Consider the following 27,711-nt stretch of genomic DNA (forward strand, 5'->3'; position numbering starts at 1 on the left):
GATCGTTACCAAGTAAGTTTTTATGCTAACAACTATTTTGAGTAATTACCAAAGGTGCCTATGCCTTTAAATTTACCCGAAGCACGCGCGCTGCTCTAGTTATCAACAGATAAATTACATTGATATTTAGTAATGATTCAAACACATGTTAAAGAAATCTCTCTCTCTCCTCTCTCTTGCATGACCAAGTTAAACTAATCCGGATTATCTTCTTTATCATAGGTGACAGTATATTAAATTGAAATTTTTCTCAAGGCAACTGTCAAGTGAAAGATGGTCAGAGCATACTGATCGAAACGTTGAGAACCACTCAAAAGAGATCTAAACATGCACTGTAAAAGAAATCCGTTTTAAAGAAATTTTACGGTGCTTTACCTGGCAGCTAGGGTGCCAGGTAAAGTGCAGTAAATTTCACAGTGGAAGTCTTTCAAACTATCCCTTCAAGGCACAATTTACAAAACTTCCATTGTGAAATTTACTGCGCTTTACCTGGCACCCTAGCTGCCAGTTCGTAAATGTTACGGAATTTTGTTTTACAGTGTGGTGCTACCGCACACCTCTCCTGTATACATTCCCATCGTACATAGCTTCAAATACTCTGCACAAACATGGATTGAAAAGGAAAAATTTATATTTCGAAAAAAAAAAAAAAAAAAAAAAAAATCAGTTTTCAGTCTGGACAAATCATCTAAAGATATGAAATTGATGCCTTCAGTCAGCAAGAAGCCCTTTTCACACGATAGCAATTTAGCAAGGGTCCCTTGCTAATATACCTCGTGTGAAAGGACAAAAAGTTGTCTAGGCTACTGTCCAAGTGCTCTTGCAAAATCTTGTTAAAATCTTGCCAAACATTGCATCATTTCGCCATCATGCTAAAATTAAGCAAGGGACCCAGTTAAAATGTTGTCGTGTGAATAGCACTTTTTTAACGTCTTAAAAGACGTTAAAAAAACAATAGCTCCAGAGCTATATCAACATTACTTATTTTACATCCGGATGAAAAGATGAAGTTACAAATGAATAAAACATACACGGTAATTTATTAGCATACATTATCAAAATGCACGCAAAATAAATTTTTATTTTGCAGCCCAGTTTTACAGTTTTCCATTTTACAGAGGAGTAATTCACATAAAAGTACACTTGTTTTTGTTTACTTAATTCATTTTTTTATAAGAATCAATACCAAATACTATGATCCCACATGGGTTTTTATTTGGTAGAGATGCTAAGCAGGAAATCTGTTTGACAAATAATTGTGCTTTGAATAGAAACAATAACCGGAGAATCTATGACGTGTTTGCCGGAGAGTGTTGGTATTGGTTGACTTAGTCTGCACGTCATGTATAGACTGACCAATCAGATAGATGTTATTGCTACACCGGTGAGTTAGCACTGTATAACGATGCTGAGCTAAAACCAGGTACCAGTTACAAACATGTCATCGTATGACATTTGTCTGGTAACAGCGTTGCTGCTTGACGGTGTTAATGTTTTTATACTTAGCACTTTTCAGCTTAGCTGCTCTACGAAAATCAAACCTACTTTCGATCGTTTTTAACCGCTTACATCACCTAATGTAACTGTACCCACAAATAAATACTGGAAAAATGATGCATATAATATTAACATTACAGATAGTAGAATGATATAGTCATGTGATTAAATAATTTATAATGCCATTTAAAAAATATACATTTCTAATAATAATCTATATTCTTTATACGATTTTCAGATTATTTCTTACTAATATTATTCATGCTCTGAAAGCCGAAACATATTTTGTTGAATCAAAACTGAACTCTGAGCAAAAAATGCAATAACAGATGATTAGCACTTGTCTATATTGAATTCACTAAAAGTGACTTCAATATTGCGCCCAGATGTGATCAAACCTCAAGTGTAATCTCCTTGCTCATTATTAACAGTATAGAAAAGTACACTATGGTGGCATTCATATCAGTGTATTTGACATTAATGGTTTTATTTTTTGGAAGAGAACATTAATTCAAATCCTCAACGGAGTTCTTCGAAACGCACCTTAAAGGCACTGGACACGTTTGGTAATTACTCAAGATTATATATGTGCATAAACACTTACTTGGTAATGAGCTCAAGATTGACTTGAGGGATTGTACAACATTGGTTTGGTAATGAGCTTCAGAGAGCTGTTGATAGATGTAAAACATTGTGAGAATCGAAGTAACGTATAGTTTTTGAGAGGGGTAATTTCTCACGGCAGTATTTTAATATAAGCAAGACTTTAGGACTGAAGCCTTTCTCAATCATTTTAAACCACATACTTTTTTTGGTGTGCAATAAGGGTGTTTTTTCTTTCATCATTTTCATGCAACTTTTAATGACCAATTGAGCCCAACGTTTTAAGAGATTTTTTATTCTATGCATATGTTGGGATACACCAAGTGAGAATACTGGTCTTTGACAGTTACCAAACGTGTTCAATGCCTTTATAGTGATACAAAATTGTGGTTGAGAATTTAGATAATACGTTCCGTTCAGTTTTCAGTTATTCATGGAACAGCCTATAAGGGATTGTACAACATTGGTTTGGGAATATTTTAAGCATACATTAAATTAAATTCAAGATTCTTCAAGAAACTTATATTAAAAATGCAACAACATGTAGCTCATAATATTGTGCTCCAATACATTGCAAAGAACAATTAATTAATACATTGCAAAGATTGTTAATTAACGCATACACCAAAAATACATCTCAAATTGTTCCCATCTTCATCTAAATTAAAATATGTTGTAATGGTTTGATTTAATCATGCAATTTGATAGGCCTCTGTGCAAATCTTTTCAGGGAGTATTTTTTCATTCAAGCGTGAGTTTGATACCTGTGCGTTGATTTATAGAGCGCAGTGTTCAATGCGGATACCCTACATTATAGCTTGCTTGTGGGTATTTATATTGAATATAAGTCACCATTACAAGGGAAATCTTTCTCAATTCTGAGGCAAGATAGAATGTCAAGGTCCATTGCGATCCAAACATCAGTAGAAATTTCCCACACAAGAAACAGTGTTGTTGCCAACGACTGATGGATAATGTATGCAGCTTTGTCATATTGTCTTCCATACAATATTGTAAAATTCGTGGTGATGACTGATGAACAATGCATGCTGGTTTGTCATATTATTGTCTTCTTTACAATATTGTAAAATTTGTCCACAATAAAGCTAATTATCCACTATGTTTAAATAAAACTCAATCGACAGGTGCATCTAATAAACTAAAATGGTTTCTTTGTTCTCCTTGTCAGAACCATATTAAGAAATAAATTACTTTTCTACTTTGTATCATAGTTGCTTTGTGTATAGGTAAAAGTTAACCTATATGGAAATACAACAAATGATATTTCTGTGTTGGTCTAGTTTGTATCGAAGTATCTTGAACAACAAAGTATATACCTTGATACCGGGACAGACTTTCAAATATTTTATTCTTTAGGCTTATCGATCATCATAAAATAATATAATATGGGTATTATTGAATCCAAGCAATTATTCAACGATAAAAATATTAGTGCGGATCAACGTATTCCACCAAGTTAATAAATAACGAAGTAAACAACGTGAAGTTTAAACCCATGAATTCAAATTCATTTATGCATCACTGGAATGACGTCATAACGGTCTTGTCATTTTACCTCAAGCCTAACAGTCACCGTTGTACCAGTTTAAAGGGCGGGTACCAGAGGTTAATAGGCACCGTACATTCATGTTAATCTGACATACATTTCAAAAAGGAATATTTGGAAGCGTCGCTAAAATGGTTGCTGATAATTTAGAGAACCTTCTCATGACTAAAATAAATTATTGTGCGTGTAATAAAACCTCTTTAGAATTCGGCTACATTTACATTATAACGAGGTTTTGGAGAAAAAAAAATTAGGCAACTTTTTGATTTCATATTTTGTATTTATTTCATAAATCCTTTAATGTAGGCATCTGAAAGCACACACGTTTGAGCAACAAGGGTGTTCTTTTAATTATTCTCTTGCATCTTCAATGATCAACTAGGTAAAAATGTTCACTGATTTGTTATTTTATGCAGTTGGGATACACAAATTGAGAATACTGGTCTTTGACAAATTATTACCAAACGTGTCCTGTGCCTTTAACGGTGACGTATACGTTGATTGATGATAATAAACTCTGAACGAAATCCTTAAATTGATAAGTATATTCAAGCATAATAAATTACTCGATTGTGGTTAAAATCAAATAATATATTCCTTAATTCACGTTGACAACAAACGGAATAAAATGGCAAATGATTTAACAGCAGAAGTAAAAAGGCAAGTACTACATGTACGTCATATGCTTAATTGACCAATTAGAATCCACGTAGTGATTTCTTTTCATGCGTTCACCTCGTGACACGCCAACACCTTGGAACAACATTAAAGCAATTAAAACCTCGTGTAATTCGAGATATACAGTACTTCATGCGAGACTTTTGTCGTGAGTTTTTCAGAGGCACAAAATAAGAAAAGTATGAAGTTTATTTTGGCGGTGTTTGAGTGTACCTAAATATAAACTAAGCTCACATCGCTTTCCAGTCGACTAGAACAACTATCTACAGTGCATAAAGCGATTGAACACACGTCTTCCAGACATTTGATACTCTGTTCACATTTTTAAATAAATACAACACTATACATTTCTCTGTATATATACATTATGTAAATTCATTTGACGTGGAAATTTATAGACAATAAAATATTTATTTTGAATCAGTAGATATATACATAGATTATCGTTCGTTTGAGTACTCTCATTTTACTATATTTGTTGGTGTTTTTAAATAACGATTATCATAGTTTATTATTGTTGAGGTTTTCTAAGCACATTGCCGTAATATTTAAATGAACGTCCGTATGCAAGGACTACAATGGCAAATCAATGAGCAGGGAACCAGACATAGAAGATATACATCACGTACAGCATTTAAGCTGGTAACCTGTCTTGACTAAAGCAAAGTCATTAGATTGTTAAGTATGTTTGTGTGCAGACAATCTCAAAGAAACCAGTCTATATGGAATTAATGCAAATTTAAATGTCCTGATACAATTACTATTTAAAAATAATTAAAATGAAAATACATAAGTAAGCATCCATGCTCAACGATGATTGGTTTATGTAAAATAAGGCTTTTTTGCAAAAATTACAGGCTAAACGCGAATCCGGACACTAGGTGTGAACAACAAGACAATGGAATATGCAGTGAAAACAATAACATTTCTAGCATCGTTTTTACGTTACACAAAGGTTCTATGTACAGACATTTGTAATTGAAATTTTGTTGCTATTTCAACGTTTTCTAAACCAGCAATGATAACTTCACATGTATTGTTGTATGGATGTCTTTATTCAGTCTTTACTACTGTAATAATGTAAACATAGATTAAGTCAGCACCTCGATTTGCATTTCGTGGCATGAGCTGTTGTTATCAAGTGTCATGCAGATTCGACTGCCAGGGGTGAGATGTGCATGATTCGTTTGTTGTCACCAGAGTGGTGGGAATGAGTCGGTGATAGGACATCGCCCCCTTGGGTTGCTTCGTCGGCAGACCACGCGTCGCTGGATGCGTCTATGTGTACCATTGCGTACGTAGTCCACGTGTTAATGTCATGGTTATAGTCAGCTTGGAAGTCAACTGACTGCGTGTCGTCGCTGCATGACGTCTGGGATGCGCTCTTGGCTTTGGTATCTCTAAGTTTGGTGGTCAGGCTGTGTGCTGGCGACGGGCTGGAAAACCTCCTATCCCAGCCGATGACGTCATGACGAGGACTCGAGCACCACGAATCACCGGAGCATCCAATGCGTGGACTTCCTTCGTCCCCGGAGCCGTACAGACTCAAGTCTTTCTCGGCACTGCATTGGGAGCCGGACTTGACGTCATTTGAGAACAGGCAATCGTTCCGGCACTTCTTCGGCGAAAAGGCACATTTGGTACCATTCAAACCATTGCGAACTGTCACAAAATGCGAGAGGGATTTACAAGGGCTACAAACGGCTCGTGGTAAGACTACACCGTTGTCACAGCTCTTCGCGACGCACGCCGCTTTCTTGACGACACGCTTGCTTTTCTTAGTCTCTTTATCAGCCGTTTGTTTGGCCGGCTCGTCCAGATAGGACGAGACACGCTCAATTTGGTTCAGCACCCCTTTTAGCTCCCGAACGACAGTGTTGAGCTCCAATATCACTTTCTCTAAGTCGGTTATTACCACGCCAATCTGCTGCTTCACCAAATGTTTACGACGCTTATTTTTCATAGCCATAATGCCCCACTTACAGCATCACAAAATACAGTGTTGAAAGGTTGTCACACTACGGATGAACGAAAAACAGGCATGCCAATTTCACGCACGTGAGATTTTTCCACGGTTTATTTTTAAACTCATTACGGAGGGCTTATAGATGAGCGAAATTACCACTTTGAATTTCCCATGAAATTGTTTCAGTTATGTTCAGTCACCTGTTAAGACTGTCCTTAATGAGATTTGAGCAACATAGTGGCTCGAGCAGGCGGCTAGACTACGCGGGAGAAAAATGTTTCTTGATCGTCTGCTCTCTCTCTCTCTCTCCAGGACCTCAAGTGAAAAATAAGACTCGGTTTATGGACTAGACTCTTAAAGTTAGAACTGGTTAGAATGATCAACACACGAATCACAGGGGGTGTCTAACCCTCAGCAGGGAATTCCCACGAACGGGTAAAAATAAATGCGTTGATGAATTGAGAATTGTGTGGCGTGGGACAATGCATCGGGGGAGCTTGTAGGAAATGAAGGGAACAGGAGTCCGGGAGGCAATTGCGCCTCTGGCCCCCACTGAGTGGCTTTGCATAGATTAGGGGTAAAACAAAATCAGCCTGTCACAAGAGGTTGATCCAACCTGGAGAAATCCTAGGAGATCAAGGGAATATTGATGATCATCGGAGACGAATCAGGAGGATGTTTTCATCGGTGTAAATTTAGAGACGTCTGGGGCTGTCATAAAAACAACATAACAAACCACGCTGGGGAGATTTCCACTAAAAGTATGCTGCCATGATTAAATACGGGTCGAGTTATCCCCCAACACTCTCCTCTCTCCGCTCGATTTCCGTTGTAGTGTTTCTTCTGAAAATGTTCCGTCACTTTTCGGCGGTGCGCTGTGAAAATAAGAATCTGTTTTGGGGCCGGTCATGTTCCAGAAGACGATACAGCGGGTATTTTATTGCTGGCTGCCGGCTGTAATAATCCACACAGGATTCCTGGTGTGCCTCGTGCGACGTGTCGCGATAACTCAGTGTTATACCACCACGCGGGAAAGATGGGTGTACCTGTCACTCTGTCTAAAAACCGCGGAGGTAAAAAAAAAAACTGCAGCTGAAAATATTATTTTCCAATCTATTCCATCTTGAAAATTGAGTCGTCTTGTCGACTGTTGCTACGCTCTGTCATTCCTGGGTATAAACATCAGTAGTGTACCACCACAGGCAACTGGATAATCGCGAACTATATAACCACGGATATAATGCGGTGGTATGCTAGGAGTGAAAAGCCTCTAATACGCAGCCGCACATAATCAGTGATAATTGGTTCCCTGCGAGGTGTTGTTGGGCGCATCCATTTCCTCCGTAACTCAATTTCGGTTACGGTGAAACGTCGTGCTATATAAGGTGTGTACCCCGTGTGACTGGCTGATTCGTTGGTTAGGCTTCATATCTGAAAACGAATCGGAGGGGATAGTTGAACGAATTAAATAACATGTATATAACGGCCAGGCCAAGGACTCTGCTGAAGTAAACAGGCTAGAATCTAGAATAGAATATCTTTTGCTAGATAATCAGAAAAGAAAACCGTCTAAAACAACCTGCTTGTTTTGGAATGCTTTTTCATACATTTTTATGAATGTGATGGCCAATATTAAAACAAAAACAAATTAATTATAAAAAAATAATTAGACTGTCCAAAAAGGTTGTTTTAACTTTACCGCGCTGGAGAGAAAATATGACGGAAATTTTGTTTTTAATCTGAACCCGTGCCGCCATATTTGATAAGGAACGCAGTAAAGATGGCGGCCTAAAAAATGATAGCTCTATTTTGTTCTGGAATACAGAATAGAAAAAGGATACATATGACAGCGAGGTTGGTGCTTCAATATAGTCAGGTACCGCAACTCAAATCGAGTATTGCATTCAGGGTTCTAGACACAAGGTAAAATAATACAGCCCATCAAATGAACCACTTACGTATTGTCCGGTCGCTTATTGAAAGTTCGATAACTCGACACGGATCACACTTAAGTATTGTACGGTCGCTTATTGAAAGTTCGATAACTCGACACGGATCACACTTAAAAATAATAGTGTGAACCGTATCTTCGAGGCATGGCTGGGCATGCCTTGTTTTACAAGGAGCATTCCGCCACTGATATCCAGTCTATATTCCATGTCTTTTCCCACAATTTAATGATTAATGAGCGTATCTGCCAACATTCATCGACCACAATCGCTAAAAATAAAAAGGGCATTGAGAGCTAAGGATGGAAGAAGAGAAAACAAAGAAAAAAAGGGGGAACCAAAAACAAAGAAGAAGAAAAAAAAACCGCTCAGAACTCAACACCATACTTGAGATATTTCGCATCCCTGACCGTACGGACGGGGCTTGACATTCTAATGCAGGACTTTATATATACCGCGCTCCTCATCAGAATTTCAAGGGGGGGGGGGTTCTTGTCAGTGACCGGTGAAATTGATGCCGTGCCGTAAATCCCGAATCCAGAGCCTCTCGTCTTACCGGGCTTCGTGGCCGGCTCGACCCCGCTCTCTTATCCCCCACAATTAGAGCGATTGAACACGGCTGTTAAAGTTACCAAGTTTATTCGCTCTATAAAAACAAAACAAAAATCAGAAATAACAAAAATCAAGGGGAATTCCTTTCTTCGGTTTTTTGCTGTTTCAGATAACACCAATCCATTGATTGTAAAAGATAAAAAATAATATATTTTGAAAAGTGGAAATTTGATATTATAGTATGGGATCTTAGATTCTTAAAGAATAACAACTCCGGACGAACACTGAGAGGTTCCGTTTAGACTGTCATCTTGCTGTCATGTAGATTTATTTTTGGCTATGAAAGTTATCATTTTGACACCGTCTGTCGAATATAAAGCAGCCGCTTATAAAAAAGTTAAACAATAATCTCAAGTGCGCATCGCATGATTCCGCAGAGATTTTTTTCAGTCGAAAATGAATCAAACAACGCAAGAATTACTGAGATATCAACAGCATCTAATTCCCTAAATGAATGAATGAATGAATGAATGAATGAATGAATGAATTAATTAATTACATATCTTGATTGTTAAACTACCGCTAGCTACGAATCTGTTTAAATTTAGGAACATTAACTTGAAAGCGATTACATTAAAAGTGATTAAACAGAATTTAATTGAAATTCCTGTGGGTGAAGTATTGATATAAATCAATTACAATTTTATTTTCACTTCGCGAATTTACTTACGGAAATTATTAGAGTGGAGACAGATTTTGTTGTTATAGATTGAAAAAAAGAACAGAACAGCAAACCAAAATGAAAACTAAAACATAATACTATGTTTACGTACGGGTTTTTCTAGCGCGCAATGTGCGCATCCTCATAACTACGAAAACAATGGAAATGGAAAATATGAGTCTGCTGCCACCTAGCGTTCAAAAGTCTTTCATTTATCTGCGGGTTTCGTCTCTAATGTTGACACTTGGTACGGTATAGGCTATTAGTCCTTATCATTGAATAATTTGCAGAATCAAAGCTTTCGCTTTTAAAATTCCCCAAGCATTAGAGTAATAGAATCTACATAAATAAAGAGACCAAACCGGCTCTTTTCAGAGCCAACACTCCTTCAAAAGAGATTTTACTCATGGTTGTACCCGCAAGTTTACTATTCATATTTATATTTATAGTTACTCTTATTCTCCACACCATGCAAAGCTTCAAACACCGTTTACAAAATGACTAGTAGAACATACAGGGAACCAGAAGATCGTTATAAACTAGACTCTGAGCGGCTGGAAATCCTATAATGAGAGAATGTTGCATTCAGGATAATTTGCAGCGATGCCTGCTCATTCCCGTCCTGTATAGATTCAATGTTTCAAAATGCACTTTAATTCCCGCGAGAACACGAGATATGACGTGTGTTACATCCCTACACTGTGTACAAACCACAAAATGTAAACACAAGTATTGTTGATCTATCAGTTGTAATTTGTCCCCTCGGGCTCCGACGGTTTCTAATAAATTGAGAATGTAGATCCAGCTTCACATTCGTCTTCGGTATGTCATGCTTGAAGGCAGTGGACACTATTGGTAATTAGTCAAAATAGTTATTAGCATAAAACCTTACTTGGTAACGAGTAATGGGGAGAGGTTGCAAGTATAAAATGGTGTGAGAATTGGCTCCCTCTGAAATGACGTAGTTTTCGTGAAAGAAGTAATTTTCCGTGAGTTTGATTTCGAGAACTCAGGTTTAGAATTTGAGGTCTCGAAATCAAGCATCTGAAAGCACGCAACTTCGTGTTTTTTTTCTTTCATAGCTATGTCGCTACTCCGATGACCAATTGAGCTCAAATTTTCACAGGTTTGTTATTTTATGCATTTGTTGAGATACACCAAGTGAGAAGACTGGTCTTTGACAATTGCCAATAGTGTCCACTGTCTTTAAAGGAACGTTTGCGGGTAAGAAACAAAAATCGCGAAGATCACAGATTTACAACAAACTTACACGGTCTAATGATGATGATAGTAGAAAGCATCACATTTAATGTGAATTAAATAATCTAACTTCGCCTTTGGAGTTCATCCAGTGAGCAGTGAGTGTTTTATTCATATATGTTTTTGTTTGCATCTATTTCATGCAAAATATGATCGGTTGTTCACTATTCATTCGTGACCTAAACGGCCGATCGACAGGTTTGTCAGTTAATGTACTTAGTGCATGGATAACATAAAGTGCTTACACTGCAGCAACTGTTTCGTTAGCAAAACCAATTATGCAAGGTTCCTCTAAAGGTCACGGCTCGGTTTGGGTATAGTTCATATTTTTTGTATGAACTCTGTTGCAAACTTGTTCCCTCAACGTGGTCGAATCTCACGCCATTGACTTTGTGCATCCATCCGGGAATGCTACATCAAGAAGACGATTGCACGATTTCAATGCCAGTAGGCGTAGTTCTGTGAGAATAAATTAATTTATCATTTTCTGTTCTCCCTTTAATTCACTCTAATTCGAAGAAAGCAAGCGCCTAAAGCAGTTAAAACAAGTCAAAAACACCATCCTTTTCAGAGTTTGATTCAAATCCACCTGCAGCGTGTGCAACGCGCTTCACTAAACTCCTGTACTAAAAAAAAGACTGAAAATTTGAATTGTAAATCTCTAAATCAAATTGCCCCGCTTGTTGTTTTTCTCATGCTTCTGTTTTCTCTGAAGATGATTTTAATTCGCATACCCCTCAGACTTCCATTTCTGACGAGAAGTAATTTGTCTAATGTGCCTGCATCAGAATCTTCGCATCTCATATCCACGGAGAGAGAAAACACACTTGTTCTGATTTCGTCCCAGGGAAAAATGAGAGTGGTGAGTTAAGCCCTTCAGATGTCCCCGTATTGATGGACGGATCTTAAGACCAACTCCCTAGTGTGAACTGAACGATCGTCTTCCCTTTTGCAAAATTGAAAAAAGGAAGAAGACAAAAACACACACAAAACCAGAGCGGGACTTTTACCTATCGTCAAGTCGGTCTATTGTAGTGAAAATATGTGTTGGTCAACGCACTTGAAGCCTGTGCGAAGGGGAGAACTATGGTGACGCCTACTTAGATTTCATCCCTCCCTAGACTTGATTTTTGTATAAATTAAGGGACGTGTAAGTAACATGACTTGTCCGCAGTGCGGCTCTCACCTTTGCGGGTAGCAAGGGCAAAGACGCAACTACAAGGACCCGTTTAAGATTTGCCTATGGCACCTGGAAGTGAACTCAGGTACCTACGGGATGAATGTATTTATAACCCGGGCCAAATTCTTAAAGCTGCTTAGCTGCCGATTTTTTGCTTACTGTGCGATGTCCATTTCGCAGCGCTGCTGACCGTAAGCACACAAACAGGTTTGCTAACCTTACGGTGCTTACTTAAATGACGTCACAAGATGCAAATCCATGGTGAACGCACAATATGGCCGCCCAATTTTCTGCTAGCCTGTGAGATACGCTTACGCATTAGCAAACTCTTTCTGCTACAAAGCACGGAAATGTGCTTACTGATAAGCAGCTCTATTAAACTGGGCCCAATTCACCGAAGACAGCCTTGCACGTTGTCTCAATGGAGGCCGGAAATTGGCGCGCTTATGGGGGGAGACTTGACCGCTTTCTTTTACGTCTAATGTAGGCCTAGTCATGAAGTTGATATCCCTTCAAGGTCTAGTTAAACTTCGATTTTCTGGTAGTGTTCACTCGATGTGTAATAATTTCGATTATAAACTCGGTGTCGCCTCTCTACATGATTGGTGAAGGGTAGTTGTATCGTCAAAGGCCAAACTTTTAATATTAAATGATGTAGTATGATGTAGAGTTATATACCAAATGTAGCTGGAATAAGCACAATAGGCCAAAGTCACTGCTTTGCCACAGAAAAATGGTTCAAAAATACACGACTCCTCTTTAAAAATCACCAGAAAATGTTGCCTTGTTTGATTTGGCTTCTGCTGTTACAGTTGTTGTTCTTGTATTCGTTGCTGTGGTAACATTGTGGTTGAAGTGAACAAAATGAAGTGACGTGATCAACGTTTTCTGTGTTTTTGACCCACTATAACGTTGAACTTCTCTCAGCCTCTCCGATCTGAGTAAAGAAACCTCATGTACAAACTCAAAATGTTGTTTTGTCGGGACCGAATTTGGGGCTCTGCAAAGATGAGGTAATGTTGAGTGCCGCGTTCAACCTTTTGATTTATACGCAGTCCACACGTGCGCTCGGTCGGCCCCAAACAAGCCACGCGTCCCAGAACATCGCCATGTTTAGTTCAGCTGCTGTTTTCACGGCTGACAAAAAATATTTAGAGTACAGACCCTGCCATGTTTTTTTGGCTACAATTTGGGACAATCGTGAATTCCAGGCCGTGCGTGCCAAGCAGTGCTTCCCCGAATCGATTGGCCATGCAATTCGATTTTCCTGCCGGCGACATCTTCTTGGTTAATGGCGTCGTGGTTTGGGGGCGAAGGTAAAGACGGGCGAGGACCAGTCGAAGGAATCGCGTCTTATTGGTGAGATCCCCGCGGGAAATATTTTTTTTTTTTAGAGGAGATTGTTTTTGAGATGCTGGCGTGGATTGTCTTCCTACTGTTAAACCAAGAATTGTCCCGATTTTGGCGCCAAGTTTACGACCAAACTAATGTGTCTTCTATTATAATCTATTTAGGCTGGCGTTTTACAAAACACGGAGGTTAAATCTTATAAGGATGAGTCGGCACGGAGAAGGATGAGCCGCAAAGGTTGGACAGAGTTTTAATTGAAAAGAGTCATTCAATAATTCATGACTCGAGTGGCTGGAGGATCTTGGAATAAAGTTTCAGATGAGTTGGATCCGGGAGAGGTCATGTGACTTATGTCCTGTGAAGTTTCTTTAGGGTGTGTACAAATTGCGTTCAGAGACTCACACACTTTTGGTACTGAAAAACCAATATAAAGTTGTTAAAATTTGGGTCTTGAAATAAAGTTTCGGAAGAGTTGGATCTCGAAAGAGGTCATGTGACTTACACCATGTGCAGTCTCTTCAAAGACTTCAAAGAAACGTAACACTTTTGGTTCAAAAAAAAAATTATAAAGCTGTAAAAATGTCTTTTATAGCTCATTAAATATTGAATTGTTAAGACGTCCCCTTATTTACTATTCTGATAGCTTAGTGATACACGAAATAAGGTTATAATTAGATCAGATTAAATGGTATTAATAAGACTAAATTATATCAGATAAGATTAGATTTAGTTTCGATAAAAAAATACTTAAAGTCACCTGGAAGTGGTATTTTTTCAAAATAAAGCTTTTGTCACTAACATATGAGTGGAATGTGAATAAACAGTTAACTAAGGTTTTAAAAATCAGTTCTTATGTTGTTTACAAATTTAAGAGTAGACCCCGACCCGAGAGGGCGCTGTTCGTGACGTCAATCGAGGCAGACTTTGCCTGTAATGCGTAGAGTAAACACAATTGCAAAGTACATGTACGGACCAAGTCGTGAGTGTGTAAGTTTCAAAAACAAAAAATTTTGTTTTCCGGCAATGCCGACCAGGTGTATTGCTGCTGAATGCAGAAAAACACTTTTTGAAATGTACCAACTCACGACTTGGACGTACATGTACTTTGCACGTGTGTTTACTATACGCATTGCAGGCAAAGTCTGCCTCGATTGACGTCACAAAAGGGGTAGGCGGAGTCAGCCCCCAAACAACTTTATATATTTTTTAAACATGTAAATCGTGGCAAACAATTACTAAAAAAAAATGTTTTATTTTTCGTAAGCATATACTCTTATGTTTGAAAGAAAAAATATATATTTCCAGGTGACTTTAAGAAACAGGGTTGACTTCGCGGATTCTTTCCCCCTGCCCCATACCTTTGTGGACCCGGTTCAAATCCCGCCTCAGACTGGAGCCTTGAATGTGGATTGGGTTTTCAGTCCCTACCGGCTTTGAGTTGACTTTCCCCATGGTTGGTTTTCTTCCACATCTAAAATTGAACATTTTTCTCAATTCTACTCGTGTTATCTGGCACTATTTTCGCTATTTTGTGTGAAGAAATACATAATAAATAAAATAATACTGTATGGGATTAGCTTGGATTTATTTAAATTATAATTAGTTAAGATTAGATCAGATACACAATTTTATTCAGATTTTTAAAGCTGAAATGAAAAATGAAATAATCCAAACCGGTTTGAGTTTTGTTTACTGACATGTTCTATACCGATCCCCCAGTTCAATATATCCCGTATAATCATGTTTTTGTTTTACATTCAAAGAGTTGTTGTCACATTTAATTAACAACTGCCCTTACAAACAAAACACAATAACAATCAATATTACATATCGATCGTCCATGTCAAACTCAGCCGAAGCGAGAGACAAATTCTCATTTTCTTTTGTCAATCCCCTTAGGGTAAAACCATTCACCAGCAGCAGTGTGTTAAAAAATGTGTTGGGGAGCAGGGAAGGTCGGTCCAATATTAAAAAATACAGCCCTATAGCGAGTCAAAGTGATGACCTTAAGTGGTGCACGTAAGGGCCTATTGACCCGGTTCTTGTGAGGTCGCCCTATCGGTCATTTAACACAAGTTTTTAATGAACCTTTATTAAAAAATATCGTCAGAGAAGTGTCTGTGTGTATTTTGTTACATCAGTCATTATGATCACCATTCTACCGTGATGTGCATTTTAAAGGCATGGACACGTTTGATAATTGTCGAATACAATTATTCTCACTTGGTGTATCCCAACATTTTGTATGCATAAAATAACTAATCTGTGAAAATTTGGGCTAAATTGGTCATCGAATTTGCAAGAGAATAATGACAGAAAAAACACCCTAGTTGCATAATTGTTTGTTTTCTCATCAGATGCATAAAAAAAGGATTTAGTCGAAGCCTTTTATTATTTGAGTGAGAAATTACCTCTTTCTCAAAAACTACTCCACTTCAGAGGGAGCCGTTTCTCACAATGTTTCATACCATCAACAGCTCTCCATTGCTTGTTGCTAGTAAGTTTTTATGCCAACAATTATTTTGAGTAATTACCAATAGTGTACAGTGCCTTTAAAGTAGATAGAATACGCACCGTGCATCGAGGTTCGAGTTGGTAATTCCAACCCTCAATTGCCCTTAAACTTGCGTCAAGTACTAATTATCACGAGAAACAAAATTCCACTCAAATAATTCCACATGAAAATATAGGAATTGGCTCATCGAAAAATTTAAATGTACTTTTTTTCAACTGCACGTTTTTGCTCTTGACGTTTTACTCAAACATGACGCCATGCTTTTAGGTGGAATGAACTACAATGTTTGGGACCATCTGTCGACGTCATTGCTAATTATCAACAAAACGTTTCCTGCAGCGGGCACATAACCTAGCCGCTAGATTAAGCCAATGTACACTCAAAATTGACAAGTATTAAATTCACTGGACACTTGGTAATTACTCAAAATAAAAACTTACTTGGTGACGAGCAATGAAGAGCTATTGATAGTGCACAACATTGTTAGAAACGGCTCCCCCTGAAGTAAAGTAACTTTTTTTTTTTGAAAGATGTACGTTCTCATTCAAATGTAAAAAGACTTCAGGCTGGGGCCTGTTATTATGCATCCAAAAGCACACACACAACAAGGGTATTTTTCTTGCACTATTCTTATGCAACTTCGATGATCAATCGAGTCAAAGTTTTCACATTAAAGATTTGTTATTTTATGCGTATGTTGGGATACACCAAATGAGAGTCTTTGATTACCAAAAGGTGTGCAGTGCCTTTAAAGTTCAAAGCTTTAAACAAATCTATGAAATTATATTTCATCGTTGAGTTGTTTCCGAAACCCAAATATAATAAGTTTCCCTCTAACTTATTTGATTTCCCTCTAACACAAACTAGCCAGGAACTTTAAAAAAATGTAGGGTATACAACTCTAAAATGACTAGCCACTAAATTTTACATGACAGATATCGAACAAAATATACAACTTATATAAATGCATGTGCCTTTCTTCTTTCCCCCTTCTTTTTGAAAAGATAACATGGTGTGCACCCAACCGAAAATCCAATTTAAAAACTGGAATAACCGTCTGATGTTTAATTACACCGTATAGACCCAACTCCCGTCCCATCCCCTCCCCGCGTCGATTCAAAATTGCCTATGATGAGTAACAGACAGAGCAAGCTGTCATCATCAGTGACGTCACTAAATGTCAACTCGACCCAGCTCCGTTTCATCAATCGATAATTTTACCAATGATAAGACCCAGTTTCGTGTCATCAAAGCGATTTCCAACGCCACACATTCAAGGCCGTTTGATGGACAAAATATTGGCTCGTCTGTGTATTTTTTTCCCTTCACTTTAGGCTGTATTTCTTGTAAAGGTTGAGTGATCAAACACACAATATATTACGCGGTAAAATGAGTAACAACCGATAACAGACGCAAGTTTTCCTTGTGTGGTTACTGGGGTGTGTGATTCGACTCGGTGTTATTTATTATTTCGCGCTGTGACGAGAGGATGAGACAAGTGTGCAAGTTTGCCATTTCGAATATAAAAAAAAGAGCAGTGTATTTGTTTTCTTCCTACGTGGCAGTGACATTATGTGGCAAGCAATTTTGATAATATAATAAGTTCGTTGTCGTACTCAATATAGGTGCGATAGAAACCTCCGTTAAACTTGTGCCTTCACTAAAAGCACTTGACACCTGCGGTAGTTGTTACAAACCAGGCTTCTCACTTTGTGTATCCCAACATAATGCATGAACTAAAAAAATCAGAGAAAATTTGGACTCAATTGGTCATTGAAGTTGTAAGAGTACATTGAAAAATAAACACCCTTGTTGCACAAGGGTGTGTGTGCTTTCAGATGCGCATACATGGCTTCATGCATGGAGCCTTTTTAATACTTGAGTAAGAAATGACCTCTTTCTCAAGACTACATTACTTCAAACGGAGCCGTTTCTCACAATGTTTTCAATTGATACTAAGTCTAGTTTTTATGCTAACAGTTTTTTTTTTTAGGAAGCACCAATAGTGTCCACCAGTGCCTTTAAAGAGGGCAAAACGGTGAGAACAGCCGGTCGACGTGAAGTGCCTTCAAGTCGCCTTGGTTGATATTTATAGGTAAAGAAATACGGGGGCTACTGGGTTACATTTTAAAAAGCAGTCATTGATCTGAATGATAAAAACAAGCGACTTTGTGAGAAAGATTCTCTGATGCATTTACGCGAGTAAGATGTTACACAGTAAGATCCTCAACCCATCTAAAGCCCATCACCTCCGGCAAAATTCCAAGGAAAAAACCCATGACTTAGTCGATAACGAAGAAGGCCCTTTTTGGTTGCCAGAGGTGGAAAACAGAATCGTTAGCATTGCAGAACTGACATTTGGCAGGTGGGATCGATCAAAGACGATTTTGGTGGGAACTTTACGCGGAAAGAAAAAGAAGAAGAGCAAAAAATACCCAAATTGATCAACAATGGATTCTGCCTTAAATGTTTTGGCAACTACACATTTTGCATAATACCGTGTATATGAATTTATTCTTAAAATAATTGCGTATTCGTACTAAAATTACACAGACATTTGGCAGGTGGAGATCGATCAAAGACGATTTTGGCGGAAACTTTACGCGGGAAGAAAAAGAAGAAGAGCAAAAAATACCCAAATTGTTCAAAAATGGATTCTGCCTTAAATGTTTTTGGTAACTACACATTTTGCATAATACCGTGTATATGAATTTATTCTTAAAATAATTGCGTATTCGTAGTAAAATTACACTGACATTTGGCAGGTGGAGATCGATCAAAGACGATTTTGGCGGGAACTTTACGCGGGAAGAAAAAGACAAAGAGCAAAAAATACCAAAAATTTTTCAACAATGGATTCTGCCTTCAAGTGTTTTTGGTAACTACACATTTTGCGTATATGAATTTATTCTTAAAATAATTGCGTATTCGCAGTAAAATTACACCCTTTTCGCTCCTCAATGTTTTGTATGCAGTTGTAAATAAACCATCTGGCGGAAATTTACACACAAAACCTTTTGGTATAAACTTATATTTACATTATCTGTCAACTGTGCTTGTCACACAATCCAAACTTGTTGTCCAAAATGTCCCTATTGTGATTCAGTGTTTTTTCTTGTTAAATAAGGGACTGTAGACGAATGTCCTCTGCGTCTTAAAGATTACAGCTCAGACGTCTTAATGCTTTGCAAATGACCACTAAGTCGCCACGATATGGCCGCTCTTTCTTCAACTGGGGAGAGGATATCGGTCAATCATAGCTAGAAGGTATACGATCAAACTGATAGTAAAACGTGTTTGAGCTGGTGGATCTATTTCACGTCTCGAGGCGACGTTCCATTTTTTAAAAGGGAAATTTTCCATGTCGTTGATGGCGCGGAGTTTTATCGTTGATGTAATTCAGCCAGTGTAAAAAGCAGAAGAGGTGTACAAAGACTTGCTAAAAGTACAATGGATTGCGATCTGATGTCATGCCCGTTTATGGATTGAAAATAAAGCATCTCCGACCTGGCCACTTCACTCCCGCGCTTTATATAGCTCGAGTTAATATGAACGGTTCGGGTTTCAAGATGGCGCGGGTTTATAGTATAGGCCTACCTCAATCGTGTACATCGGCTTGTTTTGTATAAAGGGAATGCATACGTGGGGTAACCACTCTTAAAATGAATGTTTGAAAGCCCACAGCAGTGTTTGATAGTAGTAAAGCATTTCGAGACACATTTTATTCTGAAGTAATGTGGTTATTTATAAATAAAATTAAAATAACATTTTTTTTGCCCCAAATTCGAATCTGAGAGGATTTACCGCCCTTCTCAGATTGTGTACATCACTTTGTCCTTCCTGGACACAATTCGCTCAAGATCCAGGGCGATATCTAAAAAACGCGGTCACATTTTGAAATTAATATCCAACAGGTTAGTTTGATTGTATACATCTGCATTTATATATTGGATTCAAGAAATTTAACGGATCCAAAATTAATGATATACTTCGCCTTTAAGAACTTCTGAGTTCTTTGACTTCATGCCGTGATCTTCAGAATCCGCGGATGAACAGAGGCAAGAGGGTTTGACCCCATACTCTCAAAATAACAAAAACAGCAGCAAACCCGATGGAAAGCCAAATGAGTGGGGTAGATAAGGGCATTTTTTTGGTGTCAGCTAAAAACGTTAAACTTGAATTGAGTTGAGGATATATCAAACAGAATTTCAGCTGGAACAGATTCTAAAAGTATTTATGAGATTTTATAATAATTTCATTTCCTTCTGCTATATACAGTCATAATCGTTTATATAGATTTTTTACAGCTATCCGTTACTTTCACAAACATTGTTCGGATATGAGGGGAAATGTATAATAGTTTCAAATAATATTGTAGTTTTCAGCAGAATTTTGTGAAATGGTAAGATATTTCTTGTTTTTTAAGTAAAATATGTTTAAAACAGTATAGCGTTTTATATAATAATATTATACTGGAAGTCGTGTATACATCGCAAACCTTATCATGTTGCTCCACTATGCAAGCTTTCAACAGCTATATGTTATAATATATATCTCGTGAGTTCAAGAGATATCTCAGTTTCCAAAAGTTATGTCATCTGACACCGGTATATCAAATAGTAGTTAACTTTAACTACTAAAGGTCGTGATATATATGTTGCTTCACTTAAAGGGATATTACATAATTGTTTTCGTTAACAAAACAGTTGCTGGCAGTGTAAGCAATTCCCACTATACATAAACTGAAAACCTGTCACGAGATACTAGAAAAAAACGAAAAAAAAAAAACACGATAAAACGATCCCTGAGCGATAAACTCCAAACGGGAAATTAGCTTCATTTACTTCTCATCAAATATGACTTTTTCAGACAGAAATATTTCAAGAGATGATTTCTACTATCATCATCATTAGACCGTGCAAGTTTTCTGTAAATCTGTGATCTTAGACGAGTTTTTTTCTTACCAATTTTGTAATGACCCTTTAACCATCGTTCAACCCCGTAAGTGGCGTGTTCCTTTTCGTTAAGCTTCATCACTCAATCGCATCGCAACTGTCCTCTATATCAACCAATCCTCCTCACCTTTATACGTTTTAGCGGGAAATAGCACGACGGTAGCTAATTCTATAATCCATCGGTGATAAGACTGTGGAGGTGTGACGTCACCTTTTACTTTTGATCGTGAGGCACCCTTGTTATCTTAAGGTTCAGGCAAAGTATCGGATGCGAGTAATATCAATACAGAGCTTTATATTACCATGGCAACTTCGACAATGGCATTCTTGGATAAAATTAAACTGCGCCTTATGGTGGTTGGTCATTTCTAATGATATACCGGGAGAACAGCATTTTAATTGAAAATTAGTTTAGTTTATCTTGATTTGGTAGTATTTCAGATTTAAAAGAACAGGGAGGCGATTTCACAAAGATATAAGATTGATCTTAACTGCAAACCAATCGTAGTTGCTACGTTAAGTGTGATGTCACACTACGAATCACGACGGGGATACCAAAAATTTGTCTTTGTGAAATTGGCCCGGGCCCAATTTTATGGCTCTGCATACCGCCGAAATCTGCGCTTACGGTCCTCATTATTATCTGCTTACTGTGCAAGCGCTGAATGTCTTCGCTAGCTGTGTGTAAGCGAAGAATGCACACGCACACACACAAACTTCCTGCGCGGAATTCCCTGCTTCCGTAAGCGTCGATTCTTTGCTTACGGTAAGCATGGATGAAATTGGGTGCATATGGTTTAATACAGTCTAGTCCCTCTATCGTAAAGGTGATCGATATAATGTTATGACGCTATGTAAATCAGACAAACGTGGCCGTTTTATTTTTGTGGGGGGGGGGGGGGTCTCGCATAGTTGACTCACACATATTAGATTGAACTTCTTTCATCCACTCGAACATCAACATGTTTTCTTCACGTCACACAGCGTAACTAAATTACATCGCTGTGGAAACATTTCATGAAATGAAAATAAATTATTCAGTCTGAGTATATGTTTATTGCCCAGTTTTTTTATTACAGAACATTTTTTGCACTGCACGCCTTCAGCACTGTCAGCAGCAACAACCGTACTTGTATATTAATATTTGCACGCACACGTCGTCTTTTATTATCTGTGAGTTGTGCGAAATGGCGTAACTACTCGTTGCTTTCCCTGCGTCCTCTCTCCCTCTCTCTCTCTCTTTCTCATCCACTTTTCAATGCCTGACCTCTTCAAGATATACGTCTCGAGAATGACTCATCCGAACCATGCGTGTGTCATGAATGAATGAATGAATGATGTAGGCACAGCCCGCCTGCCTGCAAGCGGGCCGGACCGTGGCTGGCTTCATCAGTCAATCGGCAGATACAGCTGCACCTCACGTTCTATTCCCCCGGTAAACATTTACCACCTCGAGAGCATTGTATATAACTACAATTGTTTTTCAGAAAGTAGAGAAAATACCATTATTCACTTATAAAAAAAAGTTGTCCCAACCGCCAAGGTGAATACTCAATCTGTTAAAGGAACACGTTGCCTTGGATCGGTCGAGTTGGTCTTTGAAAAGCATTTGTAACCGTTTGTTATAACACACATTTGGTTAGATAGATGTTTTAAAAGTAGAATACAATGATCCACACAAATTTGCCTCGAGATTTCACGGTTTTCCTTTAACCTCGTCGACTAACACGGTCGGCCGCCGACCGTGTTAGTTCGCAAAGTAAATGGAAAACCACGAAATTTCGAGGCAAATTTGTGTGGATCATTATATTCTACTTTTAAAACATTTTTCCAACCATATGCATTTTATAACAAACGGTTACAAACGCTTTTTATAGACCAACTCGTCCGATCCAAGGCAACGTGTTCCTTTAACCGCATTTAAAAGAAAACTATACCTTTGGTTTTTGGAATCCGTTTATGTTGTAGGGAATAATATTTTGGAATGCAAAACTGATATTTTTTCCATAACCAAATTACTTTATAATATATAGAGAGTTACTCTACTTCTATAACCAAATACATTTTGTATTACCGTTAATTTTGAGGATTGGTTAACACCAGGTATATACCATCCCTTTAAAACGTTTAATTGAACAAGGGGTGGAACAAAGGAATATTTCCTAACAGAACACAAAATCGTTCCTTAATGATATTTTACACTTCACTTTAACTTCACAAAGGAGGAAAGAAATATTAATTCGTGGAAATGATTGTCATTCAACGGAATAGGGTTATTTTTCTAAGCTTATTTAAAAAATCCAGAGTGCTGCATTACTTTAAAGAAGACTTATGTCATTAGCTAAGATTAATATATAAGCCATACATCAACATGTCTACACAGAGTCTACATCGTGGTGCTACCAAATAAATAAAATATATCCAATACTCCTTCAAATACTTCATCCAGTCAACATTCAATAATCCTACAAACAGCGGTGGCAAAAATAAATCGCCATCACTTGATACTCTAAATCATGATGCCGGATATTGTGTACCGTTTCCTTGTTATAAAATCACGACCTTACTTTAAAGGTACTAGACATCTTTGGTAATTGTCAAAGATCAGTCTTCTCACTTGGTGTATCTCAGCATTTGTTTTATGTATAAAATAACAAACCTGTGAAAATTTTAACTCAATCGGTCGTCGAAGTTGCGAGAGAATAACAAAAGAAGAAAAAACCTTGTCGCAAAAGTTGTGTGCTTTCAGATGCCTTGAATTCGAGACCTCAGCTGACGTCTCGAATTCAATTCAAATATTATTTTAGTGGGAAATAACTTTTCTAAAAAAACTACGTTACTTCATAGGGAGCGTTTCTCACAATGTGTTTTACCATCAACAGCTCTCCATTGCTCGTAACTAAGTGTAAGTTTTTATACTCGCAATTATTTTCAGTGTCCAGGCCTTTAATGCGAAACAAAAATGCTGAAGGCGGTGATTAATTTAAACTTGTAGATCGCGACAGATGAATATTCCACGGTGTATTACACAGTAAGGTGTTGAACTTTCACCATAGGGCAGCATCATCTGTTGTCTGCAAATATTTGGTGTGGGTTTTGGGTAGACGTGATTTTCAGATTATAAAAGCAAGACGATAGGCCTAATACTATTACACGCTCAGTGCAAAATTGTTTGATAAACGTGGAGTTTGTATTTCAATTTGGAATCTAATATCGTCATCTTCATATAATATAAAGGTCATCCGACCTTAGTTGGTTCAAAAATCAGTAGAACAGGAAGGTTCATTGCGATATTGCATTAGACTACTTTTGCAATATGTTTTGGAAACCAACTTGTTGATGTGAAAACATGCTTGAATATTGGTCCAATTTTATGCCGACTGCGCAATAAAATTTAGCTTTGAATTTGAATACTCTTATGTATTCGAGAAAGATAGAAGCCTTGAAGGTGTCTCACAGAAGAAGACAAAATCCGATCATGAGAAGGGGAATGTTAATTTTAAAAATAATTTATTGTCGAGATCCCAACATTATCTCACGCCCATCGCGGCCATGTACAAACAGTGTTATTATCCAATATTTTGAGCATTGTCAAAGTGTTTGTATGATGTGCTTGGCTTTGAAACAACATCATCTGATGTCACGCTTCTTTTTGCCTCTGGCACCCTTCGTTTCTTTCCAACTGACTGTTTCTGTTTATTATGCTTCGGTATAAAAATTATATATGTAATTTTTAGCCTTCGAGAAAGACTCTACACATCATAAGTCGCAAATAGCTAGTCCTATATTTTCAAAACTTGTATTCGAAAAAAAAATATTTGTAACAACAATTCTTTCGACGAAAATCTGGCCATCAATTTTTTTTACGGAATCATGTGTGTATACAGTACGATAAATTCGTTTACCCTGTCTGTTTTTAAACAATATTTCTTGATCTTTTTCTCTCCTTTAAGAAGTGGATATTGAATACTAAATTGCCAAAATATTTCCGAGGAAAAACCTAGAAAATTGGAACACAGAGCACGTTATAAGAAAATTACATGAATCTAATAAAATTCATCGTGTCAAACGCGTGAACACCCATAATGATAACAACACAAACTCATATCGAATGACGCTCCCAATCCAACAAAACGCAGATGCCAATTCCAGATTTTGATTGATGCTTTTTGCCTTCGAATTTATTGGACAAAATAATTACCCTATAAACCATTTTCCCCATAGCACATCGAAAGGAAGAGCTCTGTATTGGCAAATTGATTATAAAGAGTCTGTTCAATAAAGGGAAGGTACTCATTCAACAAAAAATCTGGGTCATTCGTTCTCAAGTTCTTTTCAGAGTGTTTTAAAGTGATTGTCTGGATTTGTTTGATTTTCATTGACTTTTTCGTCAAAGGGGTCTGTTCTTCGTCACAGGTTGACAGGCAAAGAAAGAAGAGACAAAATTAATATGTTTTGTTTGTTTGTGTTTGCACATGAGTGTATTTCATTAGATGTTGTATCGGGGATATATGAAGAATGTTGTGTTTTACCCATACACCGTTGTTATAGGTACAATTAATACTCTCAGTTTTTTTGCGAGTTTCGTGGAAATAATCATTATAGGCATAATTACTCGTGTGGGATTCGAACCCACAACCTTTGCCACTGTAGTGTCACGACGTCTTACAAAATTAAGGTTCAGTGGTCTTTATTATGTATAATCAGAGCTTTCTTGCATTATTTCTTTATTAGTGTCTTTAATTTGTTTAATTGTTTGCCTTCTGCAAAAAATAAAATAAAATAAAAACTATAAAAAAAAAACTTAAAAAAAACATGTCCACGTCCCTGCGTAAACCAGCCTGATGGATGGGGGTTGCTTCTACATTGTCTAATTTAACATGTCATTTATAAGTGATGAGTTTTGCAATTATTTGTTCCGTTTGGACAAATTTTGACAAGTGTGTTGCAAATCACATTTAAAATGTTTTTTTTTTTAGTCACTCTTTGAAGGAAGAATACTTTCAGTAAACCATGAAAAGAAAAATTATAAAACTGCAGTTGAGTTGTGGCCGTGACCGCGGCTCATAAACAACTCCTTTGTGACAGAGCGCTTTTGTTACGGTTCGTTCATTCCCAGCGTGAGATTATGGGTCTGTCAATGACAGCATGAATTTCTAAGCAGATCATGTCGTGCCATTGTGTGCAGCGCCTAATAGTATTAATAAAACTGGAATAAAAGCAATCTTCCCAGTTCATAGTTCGTTAAAGAACGGGACAAACTGAATTATAGAACAATACTTTATTTGATTTAGTTGCGTTTTAGATGATGGTTCGGGGAGGTGACTTTTTCCACCAATGTGATAGATGGTGGTATAGGGTGGAGGTTTGACTCGGAGTCTGCCGTGATTTTGAGCTCTGCTGCCCTTCAGAGGTGTCACCCTGGACCCGGTCGGCTCCGTGGAGTCTGGACCCAAGTCGAGTCACTCTAATTTTAGCGGGCAAATTGTACATATTATGGATCCTATGGATCTTTGCGAATCACACTGTGATGGACCATCTGTGTCTGTTTCCCAATATTCCCTTCAAGCGACATTCAATGTAAAAGTAACCAGGCTTTTTTGGTACGCGTCCTCAATTTTGTATTGCAGAAAAAAAACCGCTTGTTTTTATAAAAACGGATAAAATTGTGCATCAATATTAATTAATTTAAGGATTCATTTTCTATTGTGTTTTAAAGACTATTTCCTATGCAGATGCTTGTTCATCTACAGCATAAGATGGCAATATAACGTAAAGCCAGAGACACGCGAGCGTTATCTACGGTTTCGACTTGTGTGTCCGCGAATTTATCATTTTTTGTTGGGGACTTGTATAAACTTGCTAATATAGTGTATAGATTCGTGAAAGAAAATTAAATTCACTTTTATCCAAACAATACACACACAAGATGAAGAGCTGAATTCATTTAACATTGTAAAGTGTACAATAATGGTGCCTCATTTACGTCTCTCCTTTAAACATTTTGAAAGACGTTCTCAACAATGCATTGCTTTTGTTGCAATGCTCCAACAAACGTGAATTGTAGAGTTGAATAAGTTATTGCATTATTTACTGATGTTTTAATGCAACCAAAATTCTGACTTGAATTAGACATTACTGCATTTTAGTATGGCGCAGGGATAGGCCTATCATGGAGTTTTATATCACAAAAAAATAAGAAAAAAACAAAAACGTATGCCATCATTGTTGTTTGTTGTGAAGTCTCAGAGAAAAACATATGGCCTATTCACATACAAGCGAAATTTCAATCTGTCTAATGTAAATACACTGCACATGTCTGTCTAGGGACGAATTCGTCATACCAATCACCACTTACCTGTACTCGCTGAATAAATTGTCCCGCTTCACACATCGTGTTCTATCTTCCGAAAAGACTACACCCTCTGACTTGAAAGAGGTGCCGCTATATTGTGAAGGTCGTTGAATCAGCGTAAACTGAAGTCCAGATGAGCTAAAGGTTGCGTATAATTTCATCTAAACATTTAATTTGTAGACAGGTTGGCGCAAAAACAATCGATGGAAATTGCACAGTGGGTTGCTGTGAGTCGTCTGCTCTGCAACGACCGTGGCATGACTCGCTCTCCCATGATCTGCAACTGCAGAAGGCACAGGGGTGTTTGATTGGATTGGAGTTGGATGAACTCGAGAGGGCGCTGTTCAAAAATCCGAGCTGAGCAGGGTGCCACAATGTGTGAAAAGTAGATGTTCTTTGAAACTTGTGATGGTTGTTGTGACTTTTTTTATTACACAGATTTTCAAGAAACAGTATACTACAACATACATTATTGTTTTGATTTGATTAATTAACACACAAGTGGGTGTTTGTTTGTGGGTTGGTTTTTCTGTGTTTTCTTTGGCGACCCCAAGCGAAATCAA

At 37.6% G+C, this 27,711-nt stretch overlaps 1 protein-coding gene across 1 annotated transcript; it reads right to left on the reverse strand.

Moving 5' to 3' along the window:
- Positions 1 to 1,095: 1,095 nt before the first annotated feature.
- On the reverse strand, positions 1,096 to 27,377 carry LOC139942220 (uncharacterized). Its single transcript, XM_071939002.1, has 2 exons — positions 27,152 to 27,377; positions 1,096 to 7,742 (listed from the first exon to the last, which is right to left on the reverse strand). Exon 2 carries the CDS (start codon positions 6,312 to 6,314, stop codon positions 5,490 to 5,492), a length of 825 nt encoding a protein of 274 aa, XP_071795103.1. The 5' UTR covers positions 6,315 to 7,742; positions 27,152 to 27,377; the 3' UTR covers positions 1,096 to 5,489.
- Positions 27,378 to 27,711: the final 334 nt, after the last annotated feature.

This window comes from Asterias amurensis, chromosome 9 (genome assembly GCF_032118995.1).
Source record: "Asterias amurensis chromosome 9, ASM3211899v1".
Classification (NCBI taxonomy): domain Eukaryota; kingdom Metazoa; phylum Echinodermata; class Asteroidea; order Forcipulatida; family Asteriidae; genus Asterias; species Asterias amurensis.

Coding starts and splice junctions, on each gene's coding strand:
- LOC139942220 (XM_071939002.1), bottom strand. CDS start 6,314: ATGGCTATGAAAAATAAGCGTCGTAAACATTTGGTGAAGCAGCAGATT.